Here is a 20,214-nt window from a genome sequence, read left to right as displayed (position 1 = left end):
TGACAAGAAGAGGAAGAGACATGAGAGAGCTCTCTCCCTCTTCACACACATGCACAGAGATGAGGCAACGTGAAGACACAGAAAGTGGCTGTCCACTAGCCAGGAAGAGAAGTATCACCAGAAACTAACCCTGATGACACCTTGATCTCAGACTTATAGCCTGTAGAATTGTGAGAAAATAAATTCTGTTGTTAAAGCTACCTAGTATGTGGTATTCTGTTATGGCAGCCAGGCAGACTAATATAAGGAGGGAATACTTCCCAACTCATTCTATGAGAACACTAATACCCTGATACCAAAACTAGACAAAGTCATCACAAGAGAACTACAGATCAATGTCTCATTAATATGGATGCAAAAATTCTCAACAATATACTAGCAAAACAAATCCTTAACATACAAAATGACTTATACATCATGATCAAGTAGGATTTGTTTCAGGAATGCAGGGTTGGTTTAACATCTGAAAATCAATTAATGTAATATGTGATATCGATAGAATAAAAAACAAAGATCATGTGATTATCTCAATAGATGCAGGAAAAGCGTTTGAAAAAATCCAACATTGTTTCATGAGAAAAACACTCAACACACTAGGAATAGAAGGGAACTTCCTCAAGCTGAAAAAGCGCATCCATAAAAAAACCTACACTTAACATCATAGTTAATGGTGAAAGACCGGATGCTTTTCTTCTTAAGATCAGGAACAACACAAAGATGTCTCTATTCTTGCTACTTCTATTCCACATTGTATTGGAGGTTCCAGCCAGGGCAAGTAGGTAAGCATCTAATTTGGGAAGGAAGAAGTAAAACTATCTCTTGTACGTAAAAAATTCTAAGGAATCCAATAAAACACTTTTATTAATTGAATTTAATAAATGAATTCAGTAAAGTTACAGGATACAAAATTAATATGCAAATATCAATTGTACTTTTATACATTTGCATTAAACAATATGAAAATAAAATTGGGGAAAGAATTCAATTTATAATAGTATTAAAAAGAATAAAATACTGAGGAATAAATTTAACAAAAGCAGTATAAAACTTATGCTCTAAAAACTACAAAACATTATTGAAAGAAATTAAAGAAGATCTAAATACTTAATTGGAAAAAATTCCATGTTTATGAATCAGAGGACTTAATATTATTAAGATTATTACCATCTTACACCCTAAATTCATCTATGGATTGAATGCAATTCTTGTCAGAATCTCAGCTGACTTCTTTGTAGAAATTGACAAGCTGATTCTAAAACTCATATGGATTTTCAAGGAACCATAAATAGCCAAAACAATCATGGAAAAAGAAGAATAAAGTAGAGTAGTCACACTTCCCAATTTCAAAATTTACTACAAAGCAATGGTAACAAAGACAGTGTGGTACTGACTTAAGGAGAGACATATAGAACAATGGAATAGAGTTGAGAGTCCAGAAATAAACCTATGTGTCATGTTCAACTGATTTTCAACGAAGGTGCCAAGATCATTCAATAGGAAAAGAATAGTCTTTTCAACAACTGATGCTTGGACAACTGGATATCTGCATGCAAAACAATGAAGTTGGACCCTTACTTCATACCATACACAAAAATTAACGTGAAATGGATCAAAGACCTAAATGTAAGAGCAAAAACTTATAAAACTCTTAGAAGGAAATATAGGGGTAAATCTTTACAACCTTGGGTTTGACAAGGTATTATTAGATTTGACATCAAAGGCATGAGCAACAAAAGAAAAAATAGACATACTGAATTTATCAAAATTTAAAACTTTTGCATTTTGAAAGACACTATCAAGAAAGTGAAAAGAAAACCCACAGAATGTGAGAAATTACTTGCAAATCATACCTCTGATAAAGAATTCATATCCAGAGTATATTAAAAAAAACTCTTACAACTCAACAATCAAAAGACAAATAAGCCAATTTTAAAATGGGCTTGAATGGACATTTTCCCAAAGAAGATAGACAGATAGCCAATAAGCACATGAAAACTTGTTCTAAATCATTAGTCATTGGGGAATGCAAATCAAAACCACGATGAGGAACCACTTCACACTCACTACGATGGTTATAATCAAAAAGTCAGATGATAGCAAGTGTTGGTGATACTGTAGAGAAATTGGAACCCTCACACACTGCTGGTGGGAATGTAAAATGATGCAGCCTCTTTGGAAAACAGTCTGGCTCTTCCTCAAACGGTTAAAAATAAATTCACCATACAACCCAGCAATTCTACTCCTAGGTGTGTGTGTATGTATGTGTGTGTATGTATATATATATATATGTATATATATGTATGTGTATATATATATATATATATATATTCCCAAGAGAAATGAAATTTCCACATAAAAATTTATATATGAATGTTTACAGAAACACTATTCATAATAGCCAAAATGTGGAAATAACTCAAAAAACTATCAACTGATGAATATATAAACAAAACATGGCATATGCATACAATGGAATAATTTCAGGCATAAAAAGGAATGAAGTACTGATCCGTGCTACAGTGTGAATGAGCCTTGAAATATTACGCTAAGTAAAGAAACTGAGCCACAAAAGACCACATATCAAATGATTCCATTTGTATGAAATGTCCAGGATAGGCAAATCTATAGAGATAAAAGTAAATTAGAGGTTGCTTAGGATTTGGAGGTTGGGGGAATCGGGGTTGACTGGGGTGATAGTTGCACATATATTAAAAACCATTGAATAATACACTTTAAATGGGTGAATTGTATGATGTATGAATTATATCTCCATAAAGCTGCTTTTAAAAACTCATCGTGGAGGCCCAGTGTTTGGCTGTAAACACATTTTTGAGAGTGTTGTACAGTCAAATCCAACACTGCTTTGGCCACTTGGACACGGGAAAACTGAGCAGCAAAGGGTAGGCATGCATGCTCTGTGCCTCATGCTTTGTGGCTAATGCAGTGCTGAACGATGTCTTCAGGAACCTGGAACTCTGCACCTTCCCCTAGATGGCCTCTATTGCATCTTCCCTCCTGGTCAGAAGACATCAGCAGGAAGGACCTGGCTATGGAGCTAGATACTAGGCTGCTTCTTGAATGGAGCGAGGAAGAGGAAGACTAACATTTTTTGAGCACCTACTATGGGCCAGCACATTCCAAGCAAGTGAGCAGGAAGCCTGCCATTATATTCCCTTCATTGAAAAGTTTTCATAGTCTGGGATACTAATCCTTTTTGTGTCCCCAGTGCCTGGCATAGTGCTTGGCATTCAGAAGGCTCTCAATAAATATTAAGTAGACATTTGGGCAGTGAGGCTGCTGTTACACAGAAGACGTGTTAAAATTCAGATTATAAAGAACTAAATATAAATTCTTCATGTAGATGCACGGTAAACAATGAAAAAAATCTAAAACATTTATTCTGTTTATTAAATATATTAAATCTAAATTAAATATGCCTATGGAAGTCTGATAGTCTAAGGTAGAGAATGCAGATAAGTCACCAATCTGCACTACAGCTGGAAAATAGAGATGCAGATGGAACATTGTTCCCCTATGACAACATGTGGAAATGGGGAACAAGGGAATATGGACCTTATTGGTTTAAAAACTACAGACAACCATGGGTGAGATCAAAGGTAATAAAAGCCAGCTTCTGGGCTATGATCCAAATGAATTCATCAGAAAGTAAAACCGACTTGAGAGAGCGTCAAGCAATAGCCCTCTACCCAGCAAAGGATGTGACAGTGATTCCAAAGGCGGCCAGGCGGACAGCCATGGAAACAGATCACTAAGCCCCAGCCGCGGTCCTACACAGCCTGTAGCTCCCAGGAAGCCTGGGAGTGATTAGCACGTTCAGGTGCACACATCAGGGTGCCATTCAGAATTGACAGATGCATCTGCTCAAACCCGATTAACGCAGCCTTTTCCTCACCTTTATAAATAGGGGTGCTGACACTTACATCATATCTGAGTGTAAAAATGGCTGATACAATGAAGGCCATCATTATTCAACCACAGGACTGAAAAGGACCTTCACAGAGCACCCGGCTCAGCATTTCCCCGAGTGTTAAAATGTGTTGCGCTGGCCCACCAGGGGATGATTCTTGGCGGTACTTAGGTGTATTAGTTTCCTAAGGCTGCAGAAATTCCCACAGATTTGGTGACTTAAAACAACAGAAATATATTCTCTCCCACTTCTGTAGGCTACAAGTCTGAAATCAAGGTGTCGTCAGGGCCATGCTCTCTGCAGGCTCTAGAAGATCCTTTTTTGCCTCTACCTGCTTCTGGTGATAGTCAATGATCCATGGTGTTCCTTGGCTGCAGACACACCACTCCAATTTCTGCCTCTGTGGTCACATGGCGTTCTCCCTTTTTGTCTGTGTCTGGGTCCAAATTTCCCTCTTATAAGGACATCAGTCGTTGGATTAGCACCCGTAATCCAGTGTGACCTCAACTTGATTACCTCTGCATAGACCCTATTTCCAAAGAAGGTCCCTTTCACAGGTACCTGCGGTTAGGACTTGAACATGTATCTTTTTGGAGGACACAAAAACAGGTGAACGTTATTTTATTACAGTCATATATTTTAGTGCACAGCAATAAAATATAGTTAGCTCATCAAACTATGATTTCACTGATAAGGTATCACTGCTTAAGATACTAAAGGCTACGGTTAAAAGAAATGAATCCATTTCAAGGAATATCTTGAGTAAACACTTCTATCGGTTTTAGTCAGACATAGCAAAAATTGTGAAGGTGGTAAATTAATGGTGGAATGCCTTGAGCTTGCCCCAAATTCTCTTTTCAGGCAGGGTGTTATTTGGAGCGGAAAATAAATTAAATAACTGAGCCTCTTATTTAAAAGCTTCCCCAAAAGAGATCTTACAATCTCCTCACAGTTAGGTAGGTCATTGTGCCACAAACCTCATTGCCTGAAATGTCTTCCTTACACCTAACCCCAATTCCTCTTGCTTCAGTTAAAACGATGACTGCTGGGTACCTACCCTTTATACTATTAAAACCATTAAGTCATCCAACATACAGGTAAGATGAATTTAATAAAGTGTGGCTCGTGAATTGTTTGTTACCCAAAACCACTATTTAATGTTGGTAAAAAACAAAAACAAAAAGGACCAAATCTCCTTGGAGAGAGAACTACACTTTTCAAGCAGTTTTGTGGCTGACTGGTGAGTGAACACCAGATGGGGCCAGCAGACCTGGGATCATCTGCGGAGAGTGCCCTGCGTGGATCCGATTCCCGCACACAGACTTGTGTTAAACCACAGGGCTGACAGATTAAGACGTTCCCAGTCTTTTTTCCTGGATTCTTAGAAAATCCCTTCTCATCTGAAACGAGCTACCTTGTCACCCTGGCACCTCTCATTAAACAAGAGGATCCAGCCCAGCCTCTATTTAAGGCCGTTTCATCGCTGTGCACACCAGCTCAGCAAAGCAGGGTAAACAAGAAGCATTTTATGTGCTTCTCTTCTAGAACCCCCTGCCTCTATCCAAGACACTAAGGATGCCACTTATAAATCATTAAATCTTTCCTCCAGAAAAAGGATTAATCTGCTTTCATACGATCACAAGGGCATGCTTAAGTAGAAAGGCACAGGCACAAATGGCACATTCAAAGAAGGCTGCCACGTTTTCAAGGTTTGGTGTCTTAGGAACATTCAAAAGAGGCTGACGTGCCTTTTTCACCATAGCTAATCTGCTTGTGGACTATGGTTTCCCCAGCTGCTACGTATAAAGCCTGCCTATTAGGCTAAAAAATACTCTAGAAGACTTCAAACCCACTCAAGCCTCAAAGGATACCCCTTTGCTCCTGAACCTGAACCAGGTCTAAGCCTCCTTGTTTGGAGAACAAAGCTCTAGGGTCTGAGTCAGGAGTGTGTGGACTCCTCCCTCCACCCACACCCCTGCAGAGGCCTGGGGGACGCCCAGCACAGGCCATCCTGCTGCAGTTCTGGAGGGTCAGCTGAGCACCTGGAAAGTGCAGAAACTCCAAAGAGAAGCGGGAAGAGGCAGAGGGACGGGAAGGAGAAAGCCAAGAGCCAGAGAGAGAAAGAGAAAGTCCCAAAGCAGCGACAGCGGTCCAGGGAGGAAAGAGGGGCCCACATGGATGAGGCTCCAGACACTGCTGCCGGAGGTTTAGTTCAGGGGCTGTTGGCCCCTTTTCAGGTAGGACACAAGAGCCAACTGCTCACAGTTAAGTGAGCTTGGACTATTTAATTTATTTAAGAATTTTAAATGGCACTTTACTTGGATTCTTTAACCAAATGAAGCCCTGAAAAGCGACACCACCACCATCTGCAAAATTATTCTCAAGTAATCTCTCTGAGTGCAATAATAACCCTAAATCCCAGAGTCTCAGACACTGTTCTTCCCAGCACTAAACAGTTCTCTCTCTCTCTCTCTCTCATACACACACACACACACACACACACACACACACACACACTCTCACCCTCCACTCCCCTTTCCTCATATCAGTCACAACGTCCCAGCTGAAGGAGCAGCTGCACAGAGTGAACCCTTTCTACAATCAGCTCTGCTACCTTCCCCCAAGCTGAAAGCCATTGCCTCTCTTGGGATTGATTGCCAGCGGGTCTGCCTAGCCCAGCAGGCCACGTGACCCTGCTCAGGCTGACAAGAAGGTCAGACCACTGGACCAGTGTCCAGAGGGCTCCGTGTGTGAGCGCCTTGGCTCTGCTGTTTAAAGAGATAGCAGCACCACGGATCCCTAGCCCTGAACCCCAGATGAGAAAAGGAAGTAACAGAGTCGGCCTGATAACACCGCCACGTGAATAACCGTGGAATAACTATTCCCCTCTGCTTAACCAGGTGCCACCACCTAAGGAGCACAGCCAGTGAGTTCAGGAATGCAGGGAAAGAGACCTGCAAGGAGAGAAGCAGAAAGAGGAAGGGGGGCAGGAGGGAGAAGGGCCAGGAGACACTAGCAGGTCCCAGTAGAGCTGCCCCTCCCCTGCTCAGAGCCGGACCTGGGCTTCACTTCCTACCTTGAGTGGTTGGGTCTCCGCCACCAGGCAGCTGCACGCACGCTTCTCGCCAGCACCGCCGCCAGCGCCCAGCGCGTGCTCAGCTGTGGTCGGCAGGGAGGCCCTCGGCGGGACTCCTCGGTGTCCGAAACAAGCAGATTTCCTCTCTGCCCTCCTGCCGCCTTTCACTGCGGTTCTTGTGGAGGTCTGCAGGTTTCTTTTACTCCGGCTCGGTCCCGCCCCTTGTTCTGGCTCAGATAAGCTCATCACGTTTTCCCTTAGGGCCCCCTGTGGCCTCTTGTCCCAGCCTTCCTGGTTCAAAGGGCACCAGGCCACACCACCTATGAGGCTTAGCCTTTCGTTCTCTTCAATTAAATTTTCCATTAACTTGGTCTCTGGCCAGTATAGATTTTCTCTTCAAGCTCGTCTCTAAGTACAGATCACTCAGCCCTCAGAATCAACCTTATAACTCCTCTTGGGTCCATTTAAGTACATTTATACTTTCCCCCTGACACCTGAACTTCTTTAATCCTTTCCAATGTTGCTGGTTTGCCTGAGACTTTGTCTTTAAGATTTCCTCTTGTGGAAATTTTGCCCAAAGGCAATTTTGCCCAGTGTCAGCCGTTTGAGAATAGTGAATGCCCTTTCAGTCTCCAGAGGAGAGCAGGTTCCCTAACCACCATCTCTGTGGTCTTTTCTTTGCGGCTTTGCCAAGCCTCTACCCCAAGGCTTAAGGGAATGAGTTCCCAGAAGGCGGGGGAGGGTGAGAGTGTGGGACCTCCCACAGTCAAGCTCTGTTTCCTCAATAGCCCCCCCTCTTTTTGGTCTTTCATAGAACTCTGGGGGAATTTAAAGTGACCCTTAATCAGGAAAATGTTGGAGTCCCTGGAATAGAGAACACCATATAACTTTTGGTTCTAAATGGACATCCTAATTTTTAGGAAGGCTTTCCTGTATTTCTCAAGTCGGTGAAGCAGGCTGCCATGGTGTGAGAAGCTCTGTGGAGAGGCCTATATGACAAGGAACCAATGGCTTGTGGGAAATGGAATCCTGCCAACAACCATATGAATGAGCTAGGAAGTAGATCCTGCCCTAGTTGAACTCTGGGATGCTTGCAGCCTTGTGAAAGACCCAGAGCCAGGGGACCAAGTTAAGCTGCACCTGAATTCCTGAGCCACAGAAACTGTGAGATAATAAATGTTATTTTAAGCCACTAAGTTTTGGGGTAATTTGTCACACAGCAATAGATAAATAATACAGGTGGGAAAGGGGAATTTGTTTAATTCCTCTTGACTCTGCATATCTAGGTTGGAAGTTGTAACTATTAATTCGGTAGCAGCTAGGATGTACCTGCTATAGAATATCTAATTCTCTGTCAGGAAGTTCATGGGATTTTTTTTTTTCCCCCAAATCAAAGGGTTTGCTACTTACGTCTGAGACCCAGAAACTACCAACTAATAGGAGAAAGCTCATGGAGTTTATCTTAGAAGGCTACTGGTTTCCAAAGTTGCTTCAATTCCTCTTGGCATGGTTTGCCAATTTAACCCAATTCTGATGCATGGTCAGTAGATACTGGTGTGGATAACTTGCAGATATTACCTTAGGACCCACCACAGGGGCTCAGGGTATTAGTCCAGAGGAGCAGCCCAAGGATAGAGTCTCCAATTACAGCTCCTCTGGGCCCTGGAGATTTTGGGATGGCCAAATCTCATATACTTGATCCTTTGTTTCCATCAGTCCTTGTGCTTTCAGTGTTCTGATGTATAAACCAGAGACCTTGGTCACCATCTCCTTGGATCTCCTTACAGACCTTGCCCATTCCCTAACATCTACTCTTCCATCAAGGCAGGAGCCTCTTTGGACAGGCCTGCCAGAAACACAGAGGGCCTTGCGCACCTGCCTCAGCTGTCCCCAGCATCGTCCCCGGTTCAAGAGTGGCTCATGGGGGATTGATGGGTAGGGATGTCACATTAAGGACAGTTTCATGGAACAAAGGGGAAGATTTCCAGTAGATTTCTTTATTTGAAGAGAGGCATGGGGGGCAGGGGTAGGGCTGTCTTTCAGAGAATTCCTGAGACCAGCCTCGTAGGAAGAAAGGGTTCATACCGCCTATTTTTTGGCAGCCTCTTTTTCTCCTCCACACTCCCTCCTAGGAGGAGCTCTCCCAAACAGTAGAAAGCCTACTGGGGATCTACCACCATCATCATTCTGTTCCTCAAGTCTTTGGTGTTGGCATCTTTAATCCACAAAATGACTTTATTTGTGATCTTGGACAAGCAGAGCATTATCTTCATTTCTTTTTGTGTCATTTTAATGTATACACTTTCTATTAAAATATTACCAAATTGGTCACCATGATTCAATAGTAGCCTATTTATCCCATATTTAAAGTACCTTGGGAGGTTCCAACAACTTAATTGGAACATTCATTCATTCATTCATTTAACCAATAATTATTGAATCCTTGTGCTTCCTCAATATCTACAGGATTCAAAAGAGAACCAAATCATTACAGCACAAAGGGATCTAATAAATTACTGAGCATGGTGAAAATCTATTTCAAATTCTACAAAACCCAGTGTTTTCCTTAGAAGTTACATTTTTCCCTTTTAGCTCAACGTTTTTTTTGTTTTGTTTTGTTTTTACCTCAATGTTTTAAAATAGGTACAGATATTATACTTTAATGAATGATATCACTAAAAATATGATAAACAGCTTTTCCTAAATGAACTCATATTGGCACACAGGCAGAGCTAAGATCAGGAATTCTACACTGGCAAACACTCCCTATTCCATGCTGTAAGAGCTCTGGCTGGGCTTCTCCTGGACCTACCTGTCCGAAAATATAGGAAGGCCTTTTATATTTGCTGCCGAACTTGCGGACATTCTTCTTTTCATCTTTCCATCAAAACTTTCTGCAAAGATTCTTAAGAACTCAGCTTGACACTGATACTTTGTTCTCCTTCCAAATGACCCCCTTTCCAATGCATGGCTTGAGAACCAGATGGCTCATTTTGTTCACATGGCCCGTGGCTATGACAGGGTGAGCATAGCTCTGCAATATTCTAATAATCATTGGCCTGCACATGCCTTCCTTCATTTCTTTTTTTCCCCCATCATTTCATATATTATTTAAAATACCAGGTCAAACCACACCTAGTGTCGGTGGAGTAGGCCACTTTGTGTGGGTTTTGTAGGGATGAGAAAGTTCTCCTGGTGTCTAGGATGATAGGCTCTGCCTGTCCTGTGGATGTCGTCTAGCAACGATGCAGCTAGGGCACAAAGATAAGGATGAGACACTCCTTGGGGCCAAGATATTAACCCAGAAGGAGAAAAGATAATTGATGTCCCTGGAGTGCAGTTTCTGCCTAGATTTTGCTAAGTGGGCATTTGTGTTTGTTTTGTTCTTTTACATCTTTGCTAGAAGAAGTGACACAGGGGTACCACAAGCCACTTGTGGACATCCATTTTGTGCGGTCAGGCTTCTGAGCCAGAGAACAGGACACACACACACACCCCAGCAAGTGCTGGGTAATGGGGCCCTACTGATAGGCTTGGGAGGAAAAGCAAAGGGCCAGGGAGGAGAAAACCTAGGCTCAGCTTCCACCCTGCTGCCGCCTTTCTGTGTGGCTCTGAACAAGTGGCCTCAGCTCTGCAGGTATCACACGTAGAGGGAGCTCAGAAAATGTTTGCCAACTGATCATATGGATATTCCTGTATAATAGAACTCATGCCACTTGATAAGCTCTATTTCCTTTTAGAAATAAACAACCTTTTGGAAAGAGAGATAAGCTCTGGATAGTCATTCTTTGTAGAGCTATTACATTAGACAAATTTGTAGTTTAACAAGGAAGCAGATTTGATTTCTAGATGCTGGGTATGAAGGTTCAACCACAGCAGAACGTACCGTGTGTGTCTGTTACTCCAATAGTTTTCTGGTGCCTGGCTCCAAGACCACCAGCCAAGGAAGAAAACATCAAGTCTCAAGAACAAATGTCCTTTCTCATCTCCCACCCCCACCGTCTGTGTATCAAGAAAAGCTACTCAACAAAAAGTAAACAATTTGTTCCCATCATGTCAAACCTTCAAAAGGCAGGAAGCCAATCACTAAACTAGATCTTGCAAAAGAGTTCAGCTACCACATTTGTGGTTTCCAAAGAAGATCTCCCCAATGCTTGGTGAGCAGACAGTTTGTTCTGTTGTGTCGCATAGAATTCGAAACAGTAAATATTTACTGTGGACTTGTTACATCTCAGGCTCTGCTGGGGACTGCACGTCCCTGCCCTCAAGTCTACCTAGCAGGGAGACGAGGTCTGGACCCAGATTCTAGCAGTATAAGGCAGGGAGGGTATGTAAACAAGGGTCTGAGAGAACAGATCCCTAGGGTCTTCTAGGAATTCGGGGAAGCTTAGAGGGCAACAGAGACCCTGCTGCCGGTGGTGGCCAGGCCGCACCAGGAAATTTGCCCGTCATCATTCTTTCCTTTCTTTCACTCTCTTCCCCAGCACTGCAAACCTCCTCTTTCTCACCTGGATTTGCACATGTGCCACCGTGCCCGACTACTCTGCCCCCTCACGCCCCTCTCTTCTTCTCCAGCCCACAGACACCTCCACGGGGCACCAGGTCATCCTCAGCAGCAATGCTTTTACAGGTTTGGCACCATCCTAGCACAGAGAGACGTATTTTACTGAAAACCTGAAATAAATTTACCTCTGGGAGCAGGACTCCGTCAGCACACACTTTCTCATTCAAAGTGTGGTCCCCAACCAGCAGCAGCACGGACATCACCTGGAAGCCTGTTAGAAACCAGACTCTCAGGCCCCACTCCAGACCTCCTGAGCCAGAATCCACGTTTCATCAAGATGCCTGGGTGGTACCAGGGCATATTAAAGTTTGAGAAGCATCTGGCTAAAGCTTACTTATAATTGAGACCTTTTTTTTCCCAACATTCAAAGATAAGGTAAAATTTCCCCATGATCATCTCAGGACTTCTGAGAGAACCACAAATGTTATCAAATCCATGTTTTTGCTTTCATTCTCCTAAAGCATGCAGGGAACTGCTCTTCTTCTGAAAACATGAACATTTGGCTGTCAGTTAATAGATTCGGAGGAAAATGACTAAAATTCTTGGTCTCAAGCCAAGAACTCTACCTTCCAGACTGAATTCAGGCAGCTGAGTGGGTCTGAAACCTGGTTTTCCCTGAATGCAGGAGAAAGATCATTTGGTGACAGAGTTTATATTTCAAAGGTCTGAGGAAGAGATTTGGAAGAAGCCCTCTCTCTGCTCTAATGTGAGCCCTTCTGTCTCGGTATCCTCATCTTCCCCTTTGGGGGACCCCCTCCCCAGGGCTTCTAGGGCCTCTCACCTCCTGCTGTCCGCGGCCTTCCTCTGCCACCTCCAGCCGTCTCTCAGCTTGGAAGGGACCAGAGGCGACATCTTGCTCTTACTCCTCTGGGTTGCCAGAGTTCACCCTAATGGCCCTGACATGTGGACATCTGCACTTGTCACCAGTAATGAGGAGATCTCTCCATCCAAGCAGCTCCTTCTACTTCTGAATGGCTTTGGCTTTTCAAAGTTCTTTACAATGTCAACCCCACCTGAATCCTGAGGGAGCTGTCTTCTGAGAGTTCCACCTGGTTATTCAGGTGCCAAGTCCTCTATGTGGGAGAGTATTCCTGAAACCCAGGCTTCTCCAACTTTAAGTGTCTTCAAAACACCTGGGATCTGTTGTGAAGGAGTGAGGGAGAGCCACTGAGCTTTTCCTTTCTCAGGTTACTACAGTGCTCCTGACCCAAGTTTGAGTGGCAAGACGTGAGGTTTAATTAAATCTATCTTCAGGGCCACAAAGAACAAATCCACATGACCTGCTGTCATATCCTGGAACAGAAAATTGTGTCTTCCCCAAATCATCCATTTTTTTTTATATAGTTCCTTATGTGTCATGGCTTTGCATTTTCTTATTGTCTGATTAACTGTCTTTTGGAAATGTCCTAATGAGTGTTGACAAACCCTCTAACCGTGTGGCACCAAACCTGGACACTCCAGCTTTGACTGAACAACCTTGGGGCAGAGCAGGATCTGGTTCAAATGAGTTCAAGACTGTACAATCTTGTTTAGGAATGACGTGGTCCTATGGATGGATATGAAGCCTAAAATCAATGAAGACCTCCATCCCTTCGCTTATAAGTACACCTGCCTTTCTTGCCACAATCATGGGAAAGTGGGTAATAAACTAATTCCTCATCCAAGGTAATAATAACTTGATATGTTATCCTTTAAGGGAAATTTGACAAGGCAATCCTAAAGAGGCAATGTCTTAGTCTAAAGGCAAACTCTTTTTTTTTTTTTTGCGGTACCTGGACCTCTCACTGCTGTGGCCTCTCCTGTTGCGGACCACAGGCTCCGGACGCGCAGGCTCAGCAGCCATGGCTCACGGTCCCAGCCGCTCCGCGGCATGTGGGATCCTCCCGGACCGGGGCACGAACCCGTGTCCCCTGCATCGGCAAGCGGACTCTCAACCACTGCGCCACCAGGGAAGCCCTAAAGGCAAACTCTTTAGTGGTGTCATCCTAGGCTCCATGGCAAACAGGTAGGAGAGATGTGTGCCAGGGGGCTGCTCAAAGCTTACTGTGCCGTAGCTGCTTCCTCCACCCTCCCTGGGGCCCCAGACACAAGAAACACACAGCGCTTGGTTCCGTAGCACCCAGGGCACGGGGAACAATTTCCACAAGAACTGGAGCAATTCATTTTTTCAAAGCAGCCACAGGCTAGGGAAGGGCTCATGAAGACAACTGGAGTCATTACTCCCAAAGCCAAGCCAACTAGGAAAGAAACCAGCTTGCAGGCGGAAATACCGGCCTCAGCCCAGGGAAGAAGTGAGGCAGCTGCACTACACTTTTCCCAGGAAAAAGACAGGAACTTCACTCAGCGTGGTGAGCTTGGAAGGAGAAAGAATAAGGAGGAAACCAAGGCAAAGGTTTCCTCAGTGATCACTTAAGGAAAGCTGAAGGGGGGTTCCTGGGACAGGAAGTTAAAATGAAACTATTTTAGTTTCAGTTTTGCTGAAGCTGCAAGACAATAGTCTCCCCATAGCAGAGTGAAGTGTGGAGCTCTAGCAAAAAGAGGTGGTGGGAAGCCAGTTTTACCTGTGTAGATGACCACCCACATGCAGCCTGCAAAAGAAATTGTAGAGGTTGAAAAGCAGGTTGAGTAGAAGATGAACTGTGGAGAGAACTGCCCCATGTGATCCAAGAGCTTCAATGTGGCGGTGTGAATAGCTTGATATCTGTCCCTGGAGCTCAAGAGACACAATGGATTACTGCTTGATTTCCATGAGAAACCAAAAAGTCTGGCTGCTGTGATGGCAGGACAAAGGAGAGGTGTCTGCTGAGATCAGCCTGCACGCCCTGAGTTTGTTTGGGCAAAGGGTGTTTCTAAGGGACCAGATGCGGGCCATCAGAAGAGAGATCTGAAGTGAGATTATCTTAGATCCTTTCCATAGGACTGTCTGGAGGCACAAGGGGGCCTCAGCAGAAAGAAGTTAGAGATGTACCCACAGATGCCTTGAGGCTGTGGGAAGAACTGTAAGTGACCAGCCAGAGAAGAGTTACCTTTGTCCATGTCAAGGAACGTGCAGATGAGAGATGGTAGGATCACCAAAGGACCCATGCAAGAGCCCACAGGCTGCAGAATCAGCTTGAAACACCTGCCAGAACCAGGGAGGCTGATGCCAGCTCACAGCGGGATTAGTCAAGTAAAAACTCTCCTACCTCTTGCGTCTCCTCCTTCCCTCACTCTGATCAGGAAGGACTGGGAATCATTATTAGCTAGATAAGGAAGGGGCAAAAACATAGGGCTGGGCAGGAGGTGGAGAGAAGCCAACCATGCCCTCCTTTACTGCTGCAGGCAACTGGCCTGAAGCAGGGCTGAGCTGGGAATGGGGAGTAGTTCCATCTTTGAGTGAAATTTAAAGTTGGATGATCACACTGACCTGGACATATTAATTATTTACTAGACAGTGTTTTGTTATCTGAAAGGAGCCAGAAAAGTCACGAGATTTGCCCTAAATTTCATCCATGGACAGGGAAGAAGTGGTCTCACAGGAGACTTTCATTTAAAGGAGAATGGGAGACATGAATTACGTGGCTTTATGATTATGTCCATGGGTCATTGCTTGTTCAATGTAACAATGACTTTAGGGTGTGCGAAGTGAAATCAGATCATCATCTGCTATTTTCATTGCAAGATTCACTGGAAGATACGTGAGCTTTACAATATGTTTCTGAGTCAACTAAGGTTTACAAGAGAGGCCAGATTCTTGACTGTCAGAACCAGAACATTATACATGAGCAACTCAGCCCATCATTTCACACAGGAAACTGAGGCCCAGAGACATGAGAAGACTTTCCCAAGCTCACACATATAGAGGCATCAAGAAAAACACAGAAGTATATAGCATCTGCTCACACAAACTATATTTAATTAGGTACATTTCTTTGTAAAGGCCAGATTTCTTCCTGTTTCCCAGGTCTCTGAGAGTTTAAAGTAAAACTGTAGACAAGGCTCTTGACAGGATGTGAGAAAAATCTATGCTTAGAATCTAACTTTATCCTTCCCTGATGTCCTCCTAGGCTTAAAACTCAGCCACTCCTATTATAAGTATCGTTTTGTTGAATGCTCTAAGCCTGTCTGTGATCACATACCTGCAAATGTAAGTTTTTCATTATTCATACTGGTTACTCAATACCTCAAAAACTTTCCTAAGCTCACATACATATTTGCCTTATTCCAAGACAGGGTCTCACATGGTGCTTGGAACAGAAAAGGTTCAGCAAGTGTTTGCAGAATGACATAATGGTTAGATTCCATTTCACTATGTGTTCTTTATGTACCAACAACACTGCTTCCAGAGAAAGAAAAAAGGCAACATGCCTGCTCATCCTTGGGAACCTGGAATCTAGAACCTGGACTCATGTTCAACTCCTTGCAAATCCATAACTCAGGGCCGCTAAGTGGGGAAGGAAGGAGCAGCCCATTGGGCAGACAACAGTGTGGCAAGTTTGCCCATGTGGCCTTGCTGCACTTCCCACTGGCCACTTCCCTATGCTGAGCTATTCTGGGGCTGGTGATACAAAAGGCATTCAGCCCCTGGGTCACTTTCTATCCTGTGACGAGAGAGAAACACTCTCACTGAAGGACATATGTGATTTCTGGGCAGGTCAAATTCCTGCCACGATAGACACTCTGTTACACATTTTATTGACCTGGATAGGAATCTGAGGCCCCCAGACAGGACCAACGTAATCAATTCGTTAGCCCTTGTTTCTTCAGGATTTCTTTGTTCCTTAGGCTAGTAGTCCTTCAATTACTCAACGATGATGAATAAATGCTCAAGAGTCTTAATTAGAAGAGAGGAAAAAAATCACTCATTGCATGTGATGCGGTCTCATTGTCTAAATTCTAATAACATAGGCCTAGAAGCTATAATGTCAGCTCTCAGTAGCTGGAGCCATCTCTTCCCACTGCAGCCTGGGCAGGGACCATCGGGGTGTCCTTGGTCCTGGTCAGCCTTGACTGTTCCCCGAGTGCCCAGAGGAGCAGCCCGTGAGCTTCCAGCAGCAGAGCTCCCAGGAGCCCCCTTAGTGGCAGCCTCACCTGCCCCGGGAGGGCAGGGACACCTGGAACCACCTGCAGGCCCAGGAAGACAGACGGGCAAACCCTACCTGACTCCATCCTGTCTTCCTGGCTCTCAGGGGCTTCCTCGGAGGCGCTGGTGCCCCTGGGGAACGGCTGGTGGCTGAAGAGGTCGTCACACAGGAGGCTTCGGCACAGCTTGGCAAGGAAGCGGAGGACATACCCAATACTGTTCACCACGGGCAGACTCCGCAGGTGCTGCTTCCCGTCAAAGGATGCGGAGACTGGAAGAGCACAGAGACAGCGACTTAGAGCGGGGCTCTGGAGAAAGCCGTCAGCCCGTCAGCCCTGGGGAAGAGGTTTTGGTTTGTTCAGTTTTGTTTTGTTTTCAACTAAGTTGTATTGGAATTTCACCTGTTTTTACACTAATGTCCTATTTCAGTTCCAGGATCTCATTCAGGAGACCACATCGGGTGTAGCTGTTGTGTGAACTCGGTCTCCTCGGGTCTGTGACTGTTTCACAGTCTTTTCTTATTTTTCATGATCTTGACAGTCTTGAAGAGTACTGGTCAGGTATTTTGTAAAACGTCCCGCGATCTGGTTTGTCTGATGTTTTTCTTATGATTTTACCGGGGTTATGGGGTTTTGAGGAGGAAGACCACAGAGTCAGTGGGGGGTGGTACATGATAGCCACAGTTCATCACTGGGATGTTAACCTTTATCTCCTGGCCAAGACAGTGTTTGCCACATTTCTCCACTGTATTCTTTTTTTTTTTTTTTTGCGGTACGTGGGCCTCTCACTGCTGTGGCCTCTCCCGTTGCAGAGCACAGGCTCTGGACGTGCAGGCTCCGCGGCCATGGCTCACTGGCCCAGCCGCTCCGCGGCATGTGGGATCTTCCCGGACCGGGGCACGAACCCGTGTCCCCTGCATCGGCAGGCGGACTCTCAACCACTGCGCCACCAGGGAAGCCCTCCACTGTATTCTTTGTATTCTGTTCCTGGGAAATAAGTCACAAGGTCCTACCCACAGTTAAGGGCAGTGGAGGGATTAAGCTCTACCTCCTGGAGAGGGAAGAGTCTCTATATCATTTGGAATTCTTCTATAAAGGAAGACTTGTCCCATTTCCTCCATTTATTTATTTGTTTATTCATCAATATCAGTGCAGACTCAGTATATTTATTCTGGGGGAATTCCCTGGCGGTCCAGTGGTTGGGACTCAGCCCTCTCACTGCCGAGGGCCTGGGTTCGGTCCCTGGTTGGGGAACTAAGATTCCACAGGCCACATGGTGCGGCCAAAAATAAATAAATAAAAGTTTAAAAAATATATATTTATTTTGTGTTGTCGGTTGTCCAATACTATATTATGTATCTTATTGCTAAATTATTCCAATTTTTGTCTTTGGGATCTTACAGACTGACTCCTGTGTCCCTATGACATACTCTCATTTATTTTAAGCAACTCTAGATCTAGATCAATAGGTAGGTCTAGATAGATATGTCTAGATCTAGACATATAGGTATATTCAAATAAACCTGAGTTCATGCTGAGGTCTCCAGCTCTTAACGCAGCACCACAGCGTTCAGGGTTCATTCAGCCTAAAGGGGAGGAGTCTTTATAAAAGAACAATAATGTCTCCACAGTGATGCTAGATCAAACTCATTTTCTCTAGGGTGACCAGAATTTAGAAGCAACACCTGGTTCTTCCAGCCCAGAGCATGTTTCTTTTTGTAATCCTCCTCACAGCCCTCTGCTGCTGCATGAAGCCCGCACAGCAGCTCCAGGGTGCAGAACACATGAGAAGATCCCCAGCAGGACATCCTGCTCGCACCTGGGCTCTGCCCTCAGCACCGGCACCTGGAAGGCAGCCTGGATTTTTATACTGTATCTCTCAAAGGCTAGCACACCGTAAGGGCTGGGGCAGGGCGACCAGAGCGAAAAGACAAACAACAAAAAAACTCCACACCCATTTAAATTAGAAATCAAAACAATCTATTTCTTTTGTGTAGCTTTTTATAGTTTGACAAGCGCTTTCACACCTATCACCTCATTTAGGCCTTCTGACTGTCCTGTGAGGACAGTGGAGAAAAGGTTATGACTCCATAATATGGATGAGGAAACTGAGGAGAAGGCCTAGAGCGTTTTTTTCCAGCTCATGAGGCCTATAAGTGGCACTTGCCTGTCACTTTAATACTCCAGGTGACTCAGATTAGGAGAGCCAGCAAAGAGCTGCTTAGATGCTCAGTAAGGGGGTCATCCTGGCCACTCGAACACTCTGGAAATTCCCTCTTAGGTGGGCACTGCTGCTTGCCTCCGATACCTTGAAAGAGTAGGTGTGCTGGAAACTGAACCCACAGCAGGAAGGTCTGGGTCATCAGGCCTGTGCCATAAATCAGTGTGTATACATTCCCAGAGGTGCCTGGATGGTCACATAGCAGGAAAATTCCACCTCCTGGAAGCAGACATGGAATTTGTGAGATCACGAAATCTACCCCTCTGGGAGAGTGTGACTAAGGCAGAGCGTCCCAACAGGTGTGCTAGGAATGGGTCATGGGTACTGAGATACTACTCCCCCTCAGCCTTTGGGGTGGCCCAAGGCCCAGCCACAGCAGGTTAAATTCCCTTAGCCCTTGGTACCAGCACCAGTGTTCACCATTTTCTACATGTTGTGCCATGGGGATGTTTAGAAAGCGGTGCCCTAAGGATCAGGTTCTAGGTGGAGAGTGGGAGAGTCTGACTCTTCCTCCTGAGTCCCTCCCTAAACCACCTTGGGGCTAGCACCACCTTGCTGGGCTGCCACATCACCATCAGAAACGTGAACGCCCACCTTGCCACCTCACAACCTAAGGAGGTGGATGAGGAGGCCCCTCAGCGCTACTGCATTCTCCATGACCAGGTCCTCAGCTCCAGCCTTCCTGGAATGCTTCAGCCAAGGGAAACTTGGCAGGGCTCTGCCCGCTCATGCATTGGTGCCAGGCACTGCAGAGCCTCCTCCCCAGCACCGAGGCCCCTGAGGCCGCAGAAAAGCCGAGCAGGAGAGCAGGGAGAACGGGGTCGGCTCTCCCAGCTTGGGGGGCAGGGGCCACAAAGAGCTCAGACGGGATTTGCTCAAGAGTGGGGACACACGGTACAGGAGGAGCTTTCTCTTAGCACTGGGTCTGCGTCCTGAGCCCTGCTGTTTAGCAAGGAAACGGACAAGGCCTTCAACCTCAGAGGGCAGTGCAGGGTCAAGAACCTGGCTCTCAGAGAGGACAGCCAAGGAGCTCTCAGAGGCCTGACAGCAGGACTCTCCTCCTGGCCTCTTTGGTGCAGTACTTCTTTGTCCTGTCTCTCCGCACATCTGCTGAAGTCTCTTAAAAGTCACCCTGGGTCAGACACATGCACCCAGACCTTGCCAAGTTCTATTTTAATCAATTACCAGCAAGTCAGACCCAGCTTCCTGCTCACAGGGAGCTCCAGAAGGAGGGCTGAATCAATCAGAGCTGGTAAAGCTGTGTTGGAAAAACCTCCCCATCTGCAAGCCCTCGGGATCAATCTGGAGTTAAATAAAACACTTATGCTTTGGTTTTTCCAGGGCGTAGCCACATTAAAGGCCCC

At 45.1% G+C, this 20,214-nt stretch overlaps 1 protein-coding gene across 5 annotated transcripts in view; it reads right to left on the bottom strand.

The window, feature by feature from the left end:
• SCML4 (Scm polycomb group protein like 4) overlaps positions 1–20,214 on the bottom strand; it is a gene marked incomplete at its 5' end in the record, with an annotated part of 60,537 nt that overhangs the window by 17,080 nt on the left and 23,243 nt on the right. For 2 of the 5 annotated variants that reach the window (XM_082856025.1, XM_082856027.1), the window contains one exon: positions 16,707–16,901. In XM_082856025.1, the coding sequence (XP_082712151.1) occupies positions 16,707–16,901 (195 nt within the window). Of the gene's footprint in view, positions 1–7,004; positions 7,287–16,661; positions 16,902–18,937; positions 19,070–20,214 lie in introns of those variants that run through there. The other 3 variants (XM_082856024.1, XM_082856026.1, XM_082856028.1) reach the window with 3 other exon arrangements.

The sequence above is a fragment of the Leucopleurus acutus genome (assembly GCF_964270905.1).
Source record: "Leucopleurus acutus genome assembly, chromosome: 15".
Lineage (NCBI taxonomy): Eukaryota > Metazoa > Chordata > Mammalia > Artiodactyla > Delphinidae > Leucopleurus > Leucopleurus acutus.
Note: the sequence above shows the minus strand (reverse complement) of the source record. Positions and strands in the feature narration are given on the sequence as shown.